At 33.1% G+C, this 20,679-nt stretch overlaps 2 protein-coding genes across 5 annotated transcripts in view; both read right to left on the reverse strand.

Annotated features, from left to right (window-relative positions):
* Positions 1–6,757, reverse strand: part of LOC117180407 (THAP domain-containing protein 10-like) — a 31,923-nt gene extending 25,166 nt beyond the window's left edge. Inside the window, exons 1-4 of the mRNA XM_033372908.1 lie at positions 6,666–6,757; positions 6,132–6,313; positions 5,921–5,968; positions 5,392–5,640 (exon numbers count right to left, since the gene is read on the reverse strand). Coding sequence (XP_033228799.1) covers positions 5,392–5,640; positions 5,921–5,968; positions 6,132–6,313; positions 6,666–6,757 — 571 coding nt within the window. The remainder of the gene's footprint in view (positions 1–5,391; positions 5,641–5,920; positions 5,969–6,131; positions 6,314–6,665) is intronic.
* LOC117180313 (unconventional prefoldin RPB5 interactor-like protein) overlaps positions 1–20,679 on the reverse strand; it is a 184,721-nt gene that overhangs the window by 146,969 nt on the left and 17,073 nt on the right. The gene's annotated exons all lie outside the window — the stretch shown is intronic.

Here is a 20,679-nt window from a genome sequence, read left to right on the forward strand (position 1 = left end):
TCAAAACGTGACAAGGTTATTGATGGAATTTAGGGCTAATGTTGTCGAAAAAAAAAACTATACGTAAGGGAATCAACTCGCTCTTATACTACCAAACATTTGTTATATATAGTAGTTAAACTACCCCCACATTCTACCATCCCCGTAGTTTAGCCTAGACGACGTAATTGAGGAGAAGGGTACAACTGTGCACATTGTTGGCCACAGGTACACCGGGCCATCTATGCACGTCGACATTTAGTCATTTTATATTACTTTTTATTTCATTTAGTCTGTTAAACATTTATTCGACATTTAGACGTGCTCAGTTGGGAGTGCCCCATCTGTACATGTTGAAATGTAGACGTGTACAGATGGCCTGACGCACAGTTGTGCCCGTGCCCAAAAACGTGCACAATTGTGCCTACGGCCACCGATGTACACAGATGGGCTCGTACACAGTTGCTCCGAGTACAGTTGTCCGTCACCTGCAATTGACAGGACTTGATTAATTAGTTTGAATTAGTGGGTACGCACTTAGTGATGTTTAATCACATTTAGTTTGTGTAAGTCTGATCCGAAAACTACCAAATAACATTGTATAGTAGTTAAAATAACCCCGGACACCTTTCTCATACTTGAGTCTTGACGACGTAGTCGTTAAGACATGATCAATTAGTTTGAATGAGGAATTATGCCCTTGGTAATGTAACCTCAAATTCAGTTTATGTTACCATGATCCGAAAACCACTAATTAATTTGTTTACGGAAGGTAGCCTACCCGCAGACACCCATTCAATATTACAGTCTTGACGACACGGTAAATAAGACCTGATTAATTAGTTTGAATAAGTACGTACATAATTGGTGATGTTTATTCAAATTCAGATTGTGTTAGCCTAATCCAAAAACTACCAATTAATTTTTTTTTTAAGTAGTTAGACTACCTCCAGACACACTTGTCATACTTTAATCTTGATGATATGGTTAATAGGACCTGTTTAATTTGAATGAATAAGTACATAAGAGACGACCTACGATGTAACACCGACAAAAAACTATTCATCTATTAACCTTCAGTTCTGAAAATCCGTCAACGGGAACAGAAAAAGTGAAAATCCTATTTCTCTCAATCGACTTAGTAAAATTTAACGGAAGCATTTATTTAACATATTTTTTATTATTAAATCTTTCTATTACTTATAAATTCATAAAATATTCAAATTGATATTTATTTACATTTTAATAATTTATTTAAACGTCTTAAGAAATGCATCAAAGAAATTTATTTAAATGTGTGAATTAAAATAATTTTAACTCTAGAGAGGCGGACTTGAATGGATTAAAATTAAATTTTCAAAACTTATATTCTACTTGTTTTCCTTGTATTAAGGAATTAAATATATTGAAAACCCGTCCTCTTTTGGAGAAAAGGAACCTATGCGGCGGCCGCTATCGGGATAGAAATAAATTATTTTCTGAGATATCCTATTCTTATAATGACATTTTAGACAGATGAAAAAATCGCGCATTCAAAATAATAGAATAATCTTCAATTTTACGCTGAAACCTGAAAATATTAATTTTTTTCTATTCAACGCTCATTACCGGGTTGTGTCAAACAGTTCTCGAGGGTTGGTGTAACTCTTCTGATCTGCGTGAAAAGCGACATACAATGCAACACCGATGGAAAAGTATCCTTTTCTCGACCTTCAGATATGGATATTATTGTTCGTGGGTCCAAAACTGCAAAATATTAAAGGGATATAGAGTTCAAAATGATCCCTGAGTGTGCTAACAAACAGTTCTAGAGGGTCCGTTGAACTCCTCGAGTGTGCATGAGACGTTAACTTTGGTACAACACCCACGAAAAAATATCCTTTTCTCGACATTAAGACATGGATATTATTGTTCGCGAGATCCCAAACTATAAAATGTCAATGGAACAGAGCGTTCAGCATGATCCCTGAGCGTAATGCCAAATAGTCCTCAATGGCCAGTGTGACTGTTCTTATCTGCATGAAAAGCGACATGCGATACAACACCAATGGAAAAGTATCCTTTCGTTGACCTTTAGACGTGGAAATTATTGTTCAGGGGATCCCAATCTACAAAATATCCTAGAGACAGTGAGTTCGGCATGATCCCTGAGCGTGGTGCGAAACAGTCCTAGAGGGTCCATGGAACACCTCGAGTATGCATGAAAAGTGCCATTTGGTCCTTCTTATCTCGAAACTTGGCGTTTTTCGGACCATGTGTCTAAGGACTTTATTTGATCAGGATATTATAAACTACATTATACTACAGTTTCAGCCAATTTGACCGGGACCATATTTTCCATAGATATGTGCGGAGTCCTTTATCAAGTTACCCGGGAATAAATTTCAAAATTACCAATTTAGAATTCGCAACACTTTGAAATTAAGCCATCTGAAAATTTATTTATAAATCGGAAGTTTATTAAGTTACCCAACAACTTTTCTGAATTTTTCAGAAATTTCCACATAGAAAATTATTCCAAAATTACAAAACTGGCGAATATTTACTTTTTTTCATAAATTATCAATTTATCAAGTTACCCAGCAACAAATGTCAAAACTATCAAACTTCGACATTAGGCCCTCTGCAAATTTTTTATAAATTCCAACCTTATCAAGTTGCCTAAGAACTATTCCTGATATTGTACAATTTTCCGCATTGATTATTATTCCAAAATTACAAAACTGGCGAATATTTACTTTTCTTTATAAATTTTTAATTCATCAAGTTACCCAGCAATAAATTTCAGAACTATCAAATTTCAAAATTATGCTTTCTGCAAATTTATTTATAAATTGCAAGCTTATGAAGTCGCCCGACTATAAATTTTGAAACTACACAATTTTGCAGATAATCTATGACGATTATCACCCGCAAATATGTAAAAAAAATTACGATTATACAAATCAATTTTTCAAAAAGTTTCTGCATGATATTTATTTCTCAGTAATAGGTTTCAAACAAATAATTTATTCGCCGAGAAGCATTAAAAATTATTATTTGACATATTTATAATTCGAAGAAAAGAGTTGAGAAAAAGATTCGAACCCACGGCAGCGTGGTTACCAGCCAGGCTCTTTTCCACTGGACCAGCAGAGCTTAATGGGAGCCCATGCGCGCGAATCGGTTGAGGTTCTGCACCCTTGGCTAATGTGACTTGCAGACACTCATTGTTCTTACAGGAGACTAAAAATCCGGGACACGTGTCTCATTATTTTTGAAGTAATATCGATTGATGATAGTCTCATCAAAAAGTAAATGTCCCAAAAGAGGTTTTCCCCTTTGAGAATTGTAGTCTTGACCCACGGTCGATAACGAAAGGCGCCCCGATACCGCGTGTAGAGTGAAGGTAACAGCTGGCCTGGCGGCTAATTACAAATACAGTTACAAACACACAGACAGGGCATGTCAATCTTCTCTGCTTTTTGCTCCATTTCGCAGCGTATTTCGCACAATTTGGGGACACCATCATCAAGACCTGACCCTTTGGAAAATCGTTATGTCTCTACAATTCTTTTATTATGTCAGAATTGTGAGTAAAAAAAAATTAGCAAACGATCCTAACCGTTAAAATGCTTCCGCCTGCTACTCGCTAACTTCTATCTTTCGCAAAATTAATATTTGTCGGGAAAATAATCATTTCCTCAACAAAATTTTGATTTTTCAACATTTTATTGATCCGAGGATCTCGCAAAACCCTAGATATTCGACAAATTTTCTTTCTTTCGTTCGCAAATCCTGCGTAAAAAATATATATGGAATCAGTGCCGTACCTACAAATAAAAAATTTAAAGTCAGATTGAACCAACACCCTTAAACACAAACAATATCGAATAACATAATAAAGGCCGGGAATTTTGTATGTGCCCCTAATATATTTAGAATCAGGAGAACATTCTACACAAGTATAAATTATTAAATCATAAGGATATAAACTGGATACAAACTCTCCTCTTCAATTCCCAGGCTATAACGTTCGGCCAAAGAAAACCAGTAGTTTTTGTTCAAAAATTAAAAAGCACAACATTTTTTAATGTGGTACAAAATCAACACAAAATTATGCAATATTAAAAAGTGAGAATTTCCCATTGTTTCATGTGTGGCCGTTCTAGCTTAACATTCGGCCAAAGGAAACCAGTAGTTTTTTCCACAAAATTAAAAAGCACGAAATTTCTTAATGTGATGCAAAATTGGCACTAAATTATGCAGTATTAAAAATAAGAAATTTCCATTATTTCATTTGTCGCCATGTCAGCTTAACGTTCAGCCAAAAGAAACCAGTAGTTTTTTCCAAAAAATTTTAAAGCACAAAATTTTCAAATGTTACCAAATTAGCAAAAAATTAGCACTAAATTATGAAATATTAAAAAACAGGAATTTTGCATTATTTCATGTGTAGTCGTGCCAGCTTAACGTTCGACCAAAGAAAAATAGTCTTTTTTCCAAACAATTAAAAAGCACAACATTTTTTAATACGGTACCAAATTAGCAGTAAATTAAACAATGTTCAAAAACTGAATATGATAAAGTGGTCGTACTAACTTAACAAACCTATAAAGACGCTACTAAAGCCAACATAGCTTCAACCGGCTGTCGAGTTGTTCTATCATCAGCTACACAAATGAACTGAATCGAACTTAAGTCGTAATGAATCTCGGGTAACAAGTTAACTTCATCAACTAAAAGTTGACTACCTTATTTTCAATTGGTTCTTTATCAAACCTGTGTTTCAATTCTGCAAGAATTGTTTCATTTAAATCCGGATATATAGGAAATTGACTTTGATATTCCCTAAGTGTTTTTTGTGATGGAACGGTACACATTTTTCGTAAAAAATTATAGCCTTTCGGAGATAAGTGAAGCATAGAACGACACAAATCTTTCATTTCGTCGCTATACCGTCTCCTCGACTTGCTACAATTTTGTAAGCTCAACTGCGTTTCAAATAATATTTGAGCTTGCTTCGGCAAATAAGAAACTGTATTTTTTATAAGCTGTTCAATACTGGCTATTTTAGAATTTTTTCTCTACTACCTCTTATTCGCTGCAGTCGATTTAAACGACTTCTCAACACGGCTATCGTTCTTTTATAAGTATTTAAACGCAAAGACTTTGGCGTCAACGATTGGGAATTCTTCAAAATGTTCCCTTTTTTACGAGATTATTCTTGAATTAGCGAACGTGTTGCAACGCGATCTTCAATGGAAGGAGTACGCAATTCATTAGTTTCACTTAAAAATACACGAGGTACGTCACCCTGCCTAGAAGGAGTGGTTACAATTTCTGCGACCTCACCCTTTCCGGACGGTGTAATAAAAGTTTCATTAACTTTGCCCCGATTAAAAGGAGTGCTTGCAATTTCCCTAACCTCACCTTTTGTACACGATGTTTTGACAGCCTGTGGTTTGAAGCCCTGTGGATCCTCATCCTCAATTCTACTCGTACTGGGAATGCCGAAAGAAAAAAATGGTAGCAAACGTTTCCCCTTCAAGTGAAGGTTCGGTGTACGTCCATCGGAGCGTGATTCAGGCTGAGAAGAAGATGGAATAGATGATGAGACTTTTTGAGAAGATGTGGAAGTCCGAGTACAAATAACTTCTTCCTCTCGTGCGAGACTCATTCCTTTAATGGGAAATAAAACGTTATATGAATTATAGACATTAACTTAGATTTTATGATTATTAAGAATTATGAAACTTTCACCCAATCAGTTGTATTTGCAACTCATGTGCGTTTTAAAAAAGTTTACGAGTTTTACCACGTATGCAGACTTCCTGAACATCCCTAGGTAAATAATAGATCTTAAATTATCAGTATATTAAATATATTTGGACCAGTATACCAACAATTTAAGACCTATTATTTGAATTTTTTACCTGGTCGACACTCATTAACATCAAACCTGAACTCCTATCGCTGTTCTCGAAGTCGGCACATGCTCTTGGGGATTCTAAAAATATATAATTATTAAATTACTATTAACTATCATTTAAAAGATTTCAATATATAAATAATAAACTACTATTAGCTATTATTATTACATTACTACGAGGTTTCAAAAATTACAAAATGCAATACGAATTATTTAAGTACACATTAACAAAATTACTCACCTTCTGCAGGCTCTGCGGCACTTCCTTTGCTTTCTAGAATTGTTGGAATCGCATTTTTAAGCAGCAGCACTCTCGGATATGTCTTCAAAATGCACCTTTTGCCAAAATGATCGGAACAGATCCTAGAACATATTTTCAACTCTCCATTGACTCCCACAGCAAATCGGGTCCACTTTGCGCGACTGAAAAAGATTAATTACCCTAATGAATTGCAAATACTTATTGTTTTTATTTTACTTGTACCGTGTAAGTATATTCAATTACTACATGCTCTCAGCAAGTGAAAAAACGAACGCAATCAGTAGCAGAGTATACTCCAATTTCTGATCAGTGTTACTTTTAGTTTGTCAACTTGCAGATCCGTTTCCTCCATACTGAATAACATTTTTTTAAATGCATTTTTGTCTTCAATTCATGAACACTTCGGTCCAGGAGTGGACATTTGTTTCAGCTTTAAATAGTTAAAATAATATCTAATTACTTACAATTACGATTGCATTACGTCCGAATATATATGATGAATATTATACTTACAGTTCCGGATCCTTTGGTAGCCGAAAGAATGAATATTCCTCGTCGTCTCTCGAGTTGCGTTTGCAGCAACCAACGCAACAATACAAGACCATTTTTGTTTAAAACTTCACAAAAAACACACGATGTTATAGTTTTTATTTGCACTTTCCAAAGAAGCCGTTAACCCGACAGCCATACATCAGCCCCCTGCCGGGACCATGTATGTGCATGTAGCAAGGGGGTGACACGATTTTCGCTTTTGCATTAAAGGCGCGTGTAAGTTTTGTGAAGAGCGGCAGGTCTTGAAACATTGGCGCCACCGCTGCGACGCCCGGTCGGCCCGTTGTCTGTTATTATTTTACTTGTAAAAACTTGTGAAATGTCATAAATCTATCGTCCTTTTGGCGTATTTTATTCATTTATGGGTAAATATATAATCAAAATGGGTAAAAGTCGATGTATAGCTCCGAACTGTAAATCAGCGTACGACTCAGCCCGCTCAATTGGAGTAAAAAAAGTTTTTTTCTGCATTCCGAAAAATGAGGTTGAAAGTTGGCAAAAAGCAATGAAACGTACCAAAAAGGATTTCATTTGGAAAAAGAAAGTTTTAGCTCCTGATGGAACGGTGATTGCGATAAGTATTACGATTTGTTTACACTGATTTTCCTTTAACCTAAAATAATCGAGTGGGTCTGATGATTTCATGACAACATTGGTTTTGATATTTTAATACATTCTTCTTGTTACTGAACCTTTATATTATTGCGACAGTATGTAAAATTATAGTTTCAATAGTTTTTGAGATTTAAAAAATATTTTAAGACCCTTACTATCTGTAAGAAAAATGTAAATGTAACATTAATGAGTGTTGAATTTTCGCGGAATATTAATATTTATGTACAATTACATTAATTTATTAATAAATTCAAGTATTAAAGTAAATTTAAATTGTGACATTCTTTTTTTGCAGTCATAATGGTATGATAAACGTAAATTAAAACCAGGGGTTTCGAAATCTCAATTTCCAAACTGCCTCGAGCATTGTTCAAAGCTGCTAAAAACCCCAGTCATCTAATAATTAAAAACTGTTATTGATGTTACTTTTACATTTTTTCCTGAAGATCGTAAAGGTCTTAAAATACTTTTAAAACTTCTGAAACTATTAAAATTCTCATTTTACATACTATCAAAATAATATAAAAGTTCGGCAACAACAAAAATATATCAAAATTCAAAAATCAATGTATACATGAAACCGTCACAGCCATTCGGTTATTTTAGGTTAAAGGGCATTGGTGTAAACAAATTGTAATATTTACCGCCATAAACATTCAATGATGAACTAAGACTTCCTTTTTGCTAATTATCTGATCCTTTCAAAAGTGATCTTCACACACTAAATGTCCAGGTTTAATAATAAAATACCCTTTTCGAGACTTAACTGCTTGTTGCCAACGTTCAGGAGAAAAACACTTTTTACTTAGTTTGAATGGGTTCTGTCGTACCCTGCTCGACAGTTCAGATTTATACATCGATGTCTTTAGTCCATATTTAATTCATATCTCCATATTTTAAACCAATTTTTAAATAAATATATGACTAAATGTACAGTAAACTTAATAGCTTTCATACTGATAATATTTTCACTATCTTAGTGATTAATACAATATACTAAATATTAAAAATTATAATTTCTTGTGTATTTTTATTATAATGTAATAATACATTAGAATCATTCAAGTAAATAAAAATAGAAAAACTATTATTTATATTAACATTTTAAAACTTTTAGTTTATTTACTTTAAACCTTTAAGACGTATTCTTTATATTTTACCATTTTAGTCTGCTTGAATATGAAAATCGTTAACAAGACATTTCCAGTGTTTTTAATGTCTATTTCGCAATCCTCGATATTTTTTAAATTCTAGAAACAGTTAATCTTGGCCTACTTCAAGCTCAAAGTTTTTAAAATATCCAGAAATGTCCAAAATATTACAAAGACTGAGAAAAATACTTCATCTCGCATGTTTCTTATCAGCTGTCATTCAAATGTAGGGCGTGGCGCCAGAAAAAGTAAGTCTGACTTTTTATTGAATTGCATTAAGAAAAAGCAAAAATATTTAAAAACTTGATGCTGTTTGCAAATATACGAAAAAATATATATGAAAAAATAGGAGTAACTATTACTAATTATTAAAACAAAGGAAAAGTCATAAAAATATGAAATTAATTATAAATTTATTTTGCTGATATTATTGATTTTATTATTTGTTCTAGTTCACAAAATTATTTATTGTTAAGATTATTAATGTAGCTAATGAAAAAATTAATAATATTTAAGACCTCAATTACAAAAATACTTCAAACATATACTTGATCAGAAGAATTAATAAAAAATATATCACTTATATCCAATATAAACATAATTATAATTAAAATATGTAAGACTACAACTTAAGTTGCAAAGTAAAGAATCTGTGTACCTTTAAAATCTGAACGATTTCTAGTTTTGATGGAAATATTTCTAAAAAGTAATGTAATTGTAACTTAATATTATTTAATATAATGTATATATTTATTTTAATTGAACCGAACATCATATATACATTTATACAGTTCAATAATGTATTTGTTTCCCGTTGCATTCAACCCCTATTAATTTTATTAAAAATTCTAAATTTAAAAGAGATTTTGGATTAAACAGTTAATTATATTAATGCAAACCTCATTTCTAAAATAAACAGACTATAAGCTATTAAACTCTATAAAAAAAACGTACGGTACTTATCACGCACAGTTGGAGAAAATGCACTTTTTTCATTAAAAAATGTCCAGAACCTTCAATTTTCTAGCGATTTTGAATTTTTTGTTTTGAATTAAAGATAATTTAATTCTATAGATCTTGACTCTCCGAACTTTTGTCTCCTCTATTTTTTTAATAATAATTTTTCCACTCAAAGTATGGAAAAACACAAATTTTGTACATTACAATTTTTTACGCTTTAATAAATGATCAGGAAAACTTTCTATTGCCTTAAATAAATGTGTGGGGACTCATAGAATACAAATAATTTGTTTATTATTCCATTGTTATTAGCCCATTGTTATTATTATTTCCACTGTTATTAACAATTCTTGTGACAAAATAATTAAATTTAAGGTTTTATCAAATTTCAATTTTCTTTGATGGCCAAGTCGGTGGTTTGTTGTCAAAAGATTTTGTATTGAGTGAATCTGATCATGCAGTGTTATGATTCATTGTCAATCTATTACGCTTGAAAACGCGACTTGTTCCAAGTGAAACTGCCAACTTTTAGAAATTGTTTATGTAAATTGTTTATAAACATGTAAGTTGTTATATTCTACTAAATATAATCAAGGATACATTTTTAGGAATATCCGTAGCCATAGTAGCGATTGAAGAAAATAAAAATTTTAATAAAACCTTACATTTGAATATTTTGTTACGAGAATTATTTATAACAATGGTTATTGTTAACTTCTCAAATATTTTTGTGACTAGCGGTCATTCGTCAACAGCTTAAAACATTTCCAGTGCAAAAAAATGTCTATGCGAAAGGACCAAAATTTTGAATTTTTTTATCTAATTTGTTTAACAACATTTTAATTGTTATATTTTATCAAATATTATTAAATATTTATTATTTTAAGGAATACCTGAAATCGTTCTAGCCATTGAAGGAAATTATAATTTTAAAAAACTCAAATTCTAATATTTTGCGACAAGAAATGTTTATAACAATAGTTATTATGAACTTTTAAATTATTTCTGTTAATGTCATTCCTACATTAATGTGAAGCACTTTTAGCCAAACAAATTTTTTTTAGCGATAATAAGACTATTTCTCCTTTTGTTCATCAAATTTGTTTCTAACAAATAAATGGAATAATAAACAAATTATTTGTATTTTATGAGCCAAGGGAATCTAACACTGATAATATCGATACAAATACCTGAGTAACACACAAATTAATCAAATTTAGCAAAATTAAATTTTTTTAATCAACCCACAAAAAAGTGTGGTAAAATCGATAATTTTCTAAGTATCACATGCCCTCAAGAAAAATATATTTTTAATATGTGACAACAATAATATATGCAGAATAAAACTTTTTCTATTTTGCATATTCGCGACAACAAATTCTGCTTGTTCTACATGTATCTTTTCCGTAACTTTTTTCAAAGTTTCGACCTACTTTTCTTCGCCTACAATGCTTTCTTCTAAATATCTGCCTTGATTGGTACACATTTCTCATTTTTGGTTACCCCGACTATCTATTTTATGTGTAAGTGCTACTGCAAATCAATCTACTTTATTATTTAATCCTTTATGAGCTTTAAGATTTTTCTTGAGATTTTTCCTAATAGTCGCAGTAATTTTGTTTTGACTTTTGACTGTTTGGTTGACCAATAATTGTAACCGTTTAATGTCGACTTCTATTTCGTTCAACTCTTTTTCATCAGAATCAACCTCGTTATCCTATACAGGTTCCTTCAGAGAGTAAATTGAGACGCGGGTTCATGTACAGGGTACACGTACTGACATACAGGGAATCCGTATTGATATTCTTCAAGTTACATATATGTCCACAATCTTCAATGAAGATCACATACTGAAAAATATGTGTGAAACATTTGAGCAGTGAGTCAATATATCTATGGTCTTGGAAAAACCTAACAATCCATTAATAATATTACATTCAGTTAGAAAATTTAATTATTTTGTCTGTGGATACTATAATGATGTATCTATTTCGAATGAGTTCATTAATTGATGTTTTTTCTTGTTCAACCAAGGTTAAACCGGAATTTTGGTTCCGTTACGTTGACGACACTTTTGTCATCAGGACATATGGACTAGATGAATTACACAATTTTTCCGATTTCATCAATCGATTACACCTTAATACCCAGTTCACCATAAAAATTCGAAAAAAAAACGACAAAATGCCTTTCTTGGACGTACTAGTTTGCAAACCATCTGATAACACATTAGGACATGAAGTTTACAGAAAAACTACCCATACAAACAAATACCTACATGCCTCCTTCCACTACCACCCATCTCAAAAACAATCGGTCATCAACCTTTGTATACAAAGTTGTCTCCATAACAGATAAATATAACTTAAAAAGGAAGTACACAACGTCAAAAAAATCATAATACAGTAATATTAAACTAATAAACAAATTTATAATGCAAGATGAAAATACACTAACAAAAAAACAAGTCAACACAACTATGCTCTTGTAGCAAATTCTATATTGGAAAAACCGGAAGAGCGGTGAGCCAGCGTATAAAGGAACATGGAAGTAAAGTTAGGCTAAACAGTTCACGTAATCAGAGCTAGAAGAACACCTTCTCGAAACAGGACATAACATTTTACTCAAACCACCCTGCTAACATCAATAAGAACAATGGATATAATGCCAATCCGAGTTACCGTTCCTTTTTCCCGGGTTTAGAAAAGCAACTTGATTGACCAATCAGGTGCGACCAATCTCCACGCTGGGGCGCTCTAACCAATCACAGGCATCGTAGAGAGTATATATAAGAACAACATAACATGAAACATCAGTGTCAGGTTAGCCCTAAAGAAGTAAACTGCAATGTTCACGAAACGTCTGCAAGATTCGTAGTTTTGCACACGATTAAAACACAAAACATCCCCTTTTTATTAATTTGTAGAAACATCAAGTAAAGTTGTTGATATGCTTGATTTAGTATATCCTCCAGTACAGGGATTACTTTATTTTCGAGTAACTTATATTTATACTGTGGATATGTTACAATCTTAACATTGATTCAACGCTCATTCCTCTACTTAAATTTTATTCGTATCACTCACACAAAACACTCTATCGCTTCACTCACACAACATTCGGTTCACTATTTACACTGTTTTCTTCGTTTCAGTAATAATACTTATTATAATAACAATAATAATAATCTTCAATATTTATTTTCGTTAAGCACTATACACAAATACAAAAAAAACGAAGCAATTCTTCAAATTTAAACAATAACAATTTTTTTTGAGATTCAAATTATCAATAAAAATAGTTCAAAGCCAGGACTATTTTTTTAGGCAATACATTTTTTTTAATTAACCTATAAAAAAAAGTATGCAGGGACGTCCGTTAGCATGTTCGCTATCATTCCTCAGATTTTGAAGACAAAATCTTTATTATTCTAGAAAAAAATCCAGGTGAACCTAAAACTGGTAAAATCGATAATTTTCTAAGGATCACATGCCCTTAAGAAGAATGTATTTTCAATATGTTACACCAATAATATATGCAGAATGTCGATAATAAAATCATTTTTATTGATTTTAGATTACAAGAAACTATCTAAAAGTGATATATTGCTCTTTATTTTACAAAAAATTAATTTTCAGTATCTAAATAAAGTACAAATGTTTCCGAGTGTACCTAGATATACACTTGTACAGTGAGGATGTAATTTAAATAATTTTTATCCGGCCAGAATAATGTCGAGGATTAAAAAAAAAACCAGAATTTAATTTTGCACTATTTTTTTAAAGTTGTATGAATGATCAATTATTTGACCATCATACGAGTATTATATGTTTCTTAAAATATATTCTGAGTAAAACCAAATAAAAAATAGTCAGAACATATATTAGCTTGTTATAATGTGATTAAATTATCAAATTATTACTTTTATGCTGATTTCTAACATTAGTTTCAATTTGGACATCCTGTTTAATTTTTGAAACGAAGACTTTTTTTAGTTTCAACAACGAGCAAAATCTAAAAATTTTAATTTTTTAATATTAGATGATATTTTGATGCGTTCACGGTACGCTTGATAATCCCCAGAATCAAAACAAAAATAGTTCACTGCAATTTTTGAGTGAATTAAGGTTTTGTTTACATTTTACCAGTGCACCACGACTCGCCAGGCTTTTGTTTACATTTTTTTTCCTAACCGCTTTTTCAGAAAATGAATTCAGTTCAGTTCCGACTGTCTAATCGCGAGTATGTTATAAGAGAGCTGGAAAACTCGAATTTTAAACAGCATTTCTTTTTCGCATTAAATTCAGTAAATATCGAATGGGATTTGTTAGTTGTTTGAGTTTGAAAAATGGATTTTTTAAGCAAAAGCCCAATCATTGGAAAATACAGTGAGTTAAGTAACCGGATATTACCTACACACTTTAATGTAATGACATACTATTTTTTCGAATGCGAAAAAATTCGAACTGAAAAAGAATCTAAAAGATATACAAGTTTTTTTGATATTTCACGTTTAGTTGTAAAAAGGCTGCAGGATATATGGAATGAAACTTCCATCCCAATTCTTACAGAAGCAAGAATCGCAAAGATCGTTAAAACAGATCAAGATGAGTTAGATATCAAGATAAATGCTGGTACAAAAGCAAATTAAAAGCGTTGCGTGCAAATAAATCCAATTTATTTGATATTGCGGCTTGTAAGTGTGATAATGCTTCATGCACTTGTGAGATACATCTTTCTAAAGCTGCCAGAGTGTTTCTCTTAGATCAACGATCTTCCAGGCGAGTGAGAAAATCATTTACGTTTCTTCCGAAAATTGATACGGAACAATTAGATCATCATGAATTACAATCGAAGCGTTTGATGACTGATGTACTCCAAGATCAAAGATAAGAAGTTATCCAAAGAAAGCGTCAGAAGGTGCAAATTGAAGGTGAAAGCTCTGAATGTGGCTCGATTATGGGTGACAATGTAAAAAACGATTACTAGCCCGCCAAAGAAAATGTTAAGAATGCATGGATTCCTTTTCGGAATAAATTTAAAGATCAGGCAAGATTAAAGTGTCCAACATTTTCAAAACTCTGTGACAGATACGGCATCGGATACAGGTCTGCTACTTTACTGTCTGCAGCAATTTTACACGACGTGAGTAAGTACATTCCAGAAATAAAAGGTTTAGTTTTTGAAAAGAGTAAACTCTATCGAAAAAGAACAAGAAGTCGTCATCAACTTCAGAAAGAGCAGCTCTCTTTGGCTTCAGAAATAAAGGCTTTTTACTTCTATGGAAGAAAAGACGAAACAAAAGTAATGGATGGAACAAGTAAAGGAAAAACACGGCAAACAACAAAACGAGAAGAACATACTTCTCTCATTCAAGAACCAAGAAGTACTTATTTAGGACACATATCCTCATCTCGGTCAAATGCAAAAAAGATTAAACATAATATCCTTTAGTTTTTCTTTGAAAAAGAAATTAATACCTCCAATCTAGATTGTGTGGGTTTTGATGGCTGTCCTACGAACACAGGTAAATACACAAGTATAATTCGATTGCTAGAATTAGAATTGGGTAAACCGCTACAATGGAGTGTCTGTCAGCTTTATGGTAATGAGCTGCAATTCAAAGCTTTGTTTATAAAACTTGATGGAGGAACTTCTGGTCCTAGCGAGTCTTCTGGTAACAAGTTTCCTGCTGGATACATAGATAAACGTTTATTTTTCGGCCTGCTGGCCTTAAAAAATTGACTTGCTTAAACTTCCACTTTTTTACAGAATTTTCTTACAACTAAGTCTTACAAACCACTACTCCATCCACACCTTATAACTAATCCGCTCGCTCCTATAGCCTAACCTTCCTCGATGCGCCTCGCCTCGCACGCATTTCGCTCTTTTGTCGCTATGCCTCGCATTACCAGCCTCTGTCTCCGCGGCTAACACCTAATACTTAACTACTATTTACAATATTTACATTTCCCTTACATCTACTTCCTCTCCTATTTACAATCTTTCCTTCTCCATTCCTCTTCCTCCTTCCTTCTCTTCTTCTCTATCTTACCCAACACCCCCTTCACCGATGATACAGCCATTTTGTCACCCCTTTCATGCAACAATACCTCCATGCTTATCGCCCTCCTTTCCACCTCTTCACATTCCTCCAACCAATGCTGCAATTTTGCATCCCCCTTCCCGCACAATTCACACATTCTCTTCTCTCTAGATAGCCAGAACCTATTCTAATTCTCCATGCAACCGCACCTCATTCTCTCTATAAGTTCCTGACTTCCTTGCTCTCCTTTCTTACACAAATATTGCGCTCTCTCCCTTGGCACAATCCACGCATAGTTTTCGTTGTAGCTTGACTCTCTTATTCTCTCCTCTCCTTCTGCCTTCTCTTTCTCCATGCCATTCTTTTGAACTAACTCATATACCTTCCTTCCTTCCTCGTGCATTCTGCTAACTTCATCCATCTGCAATCCATTCGTTCTAAAATACCTTTCCCTTTCCACCTCCCTCTTTGCACCACTACGCCTCTTATACTTCTCCCACCAACACTCCCTAACCAATTTACTTCTCCCTCTTCCAAAAATTTCTCCTCGAATGTATACGCTCGATTCCCTGTTATAATAGTTTCCTGCTAGATATATTGGATGCTATCAAAGAAGGAGAGGGTTCTGAAGAACTCTTAGAACGCTTCGAACTTACATTTGGACAGAGAATCCATCGTTTGCGTTAAAAGTTTTAGTTCAATTCGCCGTGTCTCCAATAATTTTTGCGAAACAATCAACTGGGAAATCAAAATTAAAGAAATTCAAGGTTCCTTCATTGAATTTTGACGCAAAAGACTACACGGAACTCATCGACTGAGACAAGTGCAAAATTCCGGAATCGCCATTAACTAGATCGATGACATTTCAAAATCTCACCGAATTCACAACGAAGGAAGTAACTCATCTCATTTACAAAGACATTTTTCTGGCCGGATAAAAATTATTTAAATTACCTTCTCACTGTAAAAGTGTAAACCTAGGTACACTCGAAAACATTTTTACCTTATTTAGCCACCGAAAATTAATTTTGCTGTGAAATAAAGAGCAATATATCACTTTTAGATATTTCCTTGTAATCCAAAATCAATCAAAATGGTTTCCATGTCGACATTTTGCATATATTGTTGGTGTACATATTAAAAATACATTCTTCTTAACGTATATCATACATTTCATGGTCAAATTGTCGAAAAAATTGCCGTAACTCTAAGAAAATAGCGAAAAAGTAGATTTTTTCGATATGTTGAAATTTCAAGGTCACTTATGTAGAGTGCAAAATATTTAAATCAATTTTTGCTACGTAGGTACAAACTCACTTACTTCGAACTATTTTTATTGATAATTTAAATTTTTTAAAAATGGTTTGCTCTTCAAATTTTAAGAGGTGATTCGTTTTTTGTGATTTTTATCTATATCTACGAGGCGGAGACAGAACGGAATTTTGTTTGTTATGAAACTTTAGGAGAGTGTATTTGACTACCAAAAGAAAGTTTTTATTGTTATTAGAACTTCGCGCAAACAACTTTTTTTCGATACTCCCCAATATACATTATCAACTTCCATGCGTTTGCAAATTCTTTTGTCATTTCCCCGTGGAAATTTATCTGTCGTTGTAGATCAACACATTTTTTTTTTGTTTTAAGGTGTGAACTTTGTGTTTTCTACTCCGGGTCAAATTTTGGAATGCTGTTAAATTTTGATATTTTAAACCACAATTTGTGAATATCCCGCTTAATGAAATTATAAATTTTTGAAACGGTGAAATGGTAGAATTGAGTTATTGAATTGAACTTGTATCTTTTTGATTTAATAATAAACATATCCCACTTTGTTATCAATCTAACATCTCTGAATTTTCTAGTGTTATCTATTGTTTTGCCAAAGATAGAATTGTTTATTAGCTTATAGAAATTTTTCTTAAAATCATTGCTGGAGATTTTTCTTTTTCCGTATTTACATCAATATACTCTTTTAATGAAGGTTTTTACTCAAACTTGAGTATTCTTTGAATTTAATTACCTTTGACCGCAAACTCAAATAGCCTTTCACAGTTTACTAGTGGTTTTCCATAATTTGTCGGGATATGAATCCAACTTTTTCATCAAAGCATTAGCTAAACAATTTAACCCTTTGGGACGCGCGCGGACGGTGTAAGGGGCCGAAATTTCTGAAAAAGTTCAAATAGTACCTTAAAAGGGGAGCGAATGGCGAGGACGGGTCCAGGTATTCCTAGTCTAATATAAAATGCACCAGATGTCGCAGTTTTTGCAACATTATTGAATCACAGACGCTTTTTTAGTATCAAATCAGGCGCGCACTTTGTACGTCTTGTTAGTGCGTACCATTACTATTGTATGCCAGAGTTGCATTTCAATCAATGAAGAAGACTGATTTATGCATACTTATCCTCCTTTATTATTTTTTATATTTTCCTGTTAGTACCTATTATCATCTATTTGTCATTACGAAATATTTTGCTTTAATTCTATAAAACATTAAATAAATGATTGTTTGTTTGAAGGTGTTTTCTTAAGACCTCCTACATTCAATAATAACTTGTAAAGCACGACTTAAACATGTGCAGTTATGCGAAATTTGGGGAGAATGTAAATTCGGTCCGAAACACAATCACGCGCGTTCTGATAGGATTCTGTAAATCGCGCGCCCCGGAGGGTTACAGGTGAGGCTAAATTATTATCCGTTAACAAGGAGAAATACATTTCATTTACGAAATACGGTGACTGCACGAAAGTAAATCTTCGGTTTATAGATTCTTTTCGTTTCATGTCGAGTAGCCTTCAAAAATTATCAACAATGATCGACATTGATCGACAATGAGCTTACGTAATGTGAGATTTTACTAATCAGGATCAATTGTTAAGGTGTATTGTAGGGCATCTTGACTTTTCTTTACTTAAGCACAGTGGTACAATTTCACCTATCTTGTATTTTTTATCGACTTCGACACCGTAAACATTTATGCAAAACTCATTCGTTTTTTCAAATTTTGGAATATCTTCAAGAGCTATATGAAACGAGATTCCATCATGTTTTAATAGTGTTTTAAAAGTGGGTAGGAATCGACTCGAACTTTGTGGTTGTCAGCAGGGCATTTGAACATTTAGGACAGCTGTTTTATCCTTTAAGAATTTGAGGAAACAATAAATGTTGATATACCTGAATTTATCGATAAATATTCATCAAATTTTTCTATAAGGTTTATAATTTCAGTCAATGGCCAGCTCTAATCCGTTTCCTGAAATTCTTTCACTTGAACTAAAATAGAATTAAACATTTTCATCATACCGTGCACTGACTTCATTTGATGGTAAGATTCTATTATTTTCGGTGTTTATGTATTTAATTTCTTCTACGGTTTTACCGTTCACTATGGATTTAAATTTTCCTTCAAAAGAAACGCCGTTAACTTTCAAACCCTTACTTTTTTACAAATATTTTTTTATTCTTCGAACGACCATTGACTTCGTGTTCTCCAAGGAATGTTGAAGATCCTTATGCTGTAAATTTACTGCACATTCGGTTCTTATCCTACTCTTGAAACAATACATGCATTTTTTTGACCTACAGTTAACAATAAACATAACATAACATAAAACAATAGCTGTAGTGGATGATTAACATTTCAAAACATTTCATTATATTTATTTTGTATTTGGCTTATTCTTTATAGTTATTTTAAATCTTTAACATGTAATAGACAAAACTATCGTTTCTACAAGCCCTATTTCTCTCGAGCCTCGAAATTGTTTGTAGTAACTAGTGAATTCCTTATTTTCAGTGAATTATTTAAATTCTGTGAATGTATCTTGTATTTTATGAATTTCTTCAAAACCATGAATTCCTTGAATTTCGTGAATTACGTAACTTCGTTGAATCCTGTAAATTCCTTCAATTTCCTCAAATTCCGAAATTCGATAAGTTCCTTGAATTACATGAAATTATTAAAGCCCGTAACATCAAATCACTTTTGGAATTTCCGGACCCCAACTTTTCGGGTAACCAAATCGCTTCGAAAAAAAAAACAAAATTTCGGATACCCGAACTTTTTCAATAACTTGAACCAACAACTGTGCATTTGTACAGTTGGGTGTCCTATCTGTGTGCGTAAAACTTTGGTTGCATACTATCTGTGCACGTGCACAGTTATTCTAGTGACCATCGACATGCACAGGTGGTCTTGTGCAAAGTTGTATCCTTCCCAATGTAAGTGAGCCCTTACGAAGGAACTCGAATGTCCATAACATAACGTATCCCTGCCCCCATCCGGGAATGCTCAATGACGAAAACACAGCCCTTTCTGAACCTTGGGGTCAAGGAAGACATGAATCGTGAGACTAGTGAAGTTTTTTCGTCAATTTGCATAAAGACCGAACTCCCGGCCGAATAGCCTACACGACATCCCTGAGATCCCGAAGTTTCAATTGGATTATATGCAGATGACACCGCGTTATTCACTTCTTCCTGGTCCGTTCCAAAAATTTTAAAACTACTTAACAAAGCTCTTGAAGTCATCGAGGCTTGGGCTAAACTATGGAGAATAAAAATAAACGTAGCAAAGTCAGAATCAATTCTTTTTTCAGTCAGAAGACCAGTTAAAATTGATCCACCCAAAATGTTTAACGAGCCAATAGAATGGAAAAATTCCGTAAAATACCTAGGGGATAAACTTCACAAACGTCTTAGTTGGAAGCAGCATATCCATGAAACTAAAGGGAAAGCTCTCGGGGTTCTCTCGCGCTTAAATCCAATTATTAATAGACACTCGAGTCTAAAACCCGAATATGGACCCCCAGATATACTAAGAACACTGTCCTTCACAGAGAATTTCAACTACCATACATCTCAGAGTATATCAAAGAAACCGCCATTAAATTCTACGAATCTGCATCATCATCACCTTTTGAAAATATTTCCTCTCTAGGGAAATATAATTTTGATCCATTTCGCAAACACGCAATGCCAAAAGACTTTCTTATGAACTAAGTCATCCAGGTCGAAGTGGCCCTGCCATACCCGACCTACTAGAAACTTCCTTTTTTTTCATCCCTGTACCTCCACTTCCTTCTCTTCATCTTTTCCCATCTTTCCTTCTATAAAATAAATTAACAGATTTTTGTGGTTTTTTCCCGCTTGCGGGCTTTTTTTCCACACTGAATTAACGTCACTTTTAATTCCAGTCAT

The sequence above is a fragment of the Belonocnema kinseyi genome, chromosome 9 (assembly GCF_010883055.1).
Source record: "Belonocnema kinseyi isolate 2016_QV_RU_SX_M_011 chromosome 9, B_treatae_v1, whole genome shotgun sequence".
NCBI lineage: Eukaryota > Metazoa > Arthropoda > Insecta > Hymenoptera > Cynipidae > Belonocnema > Belonocnema kinseyi.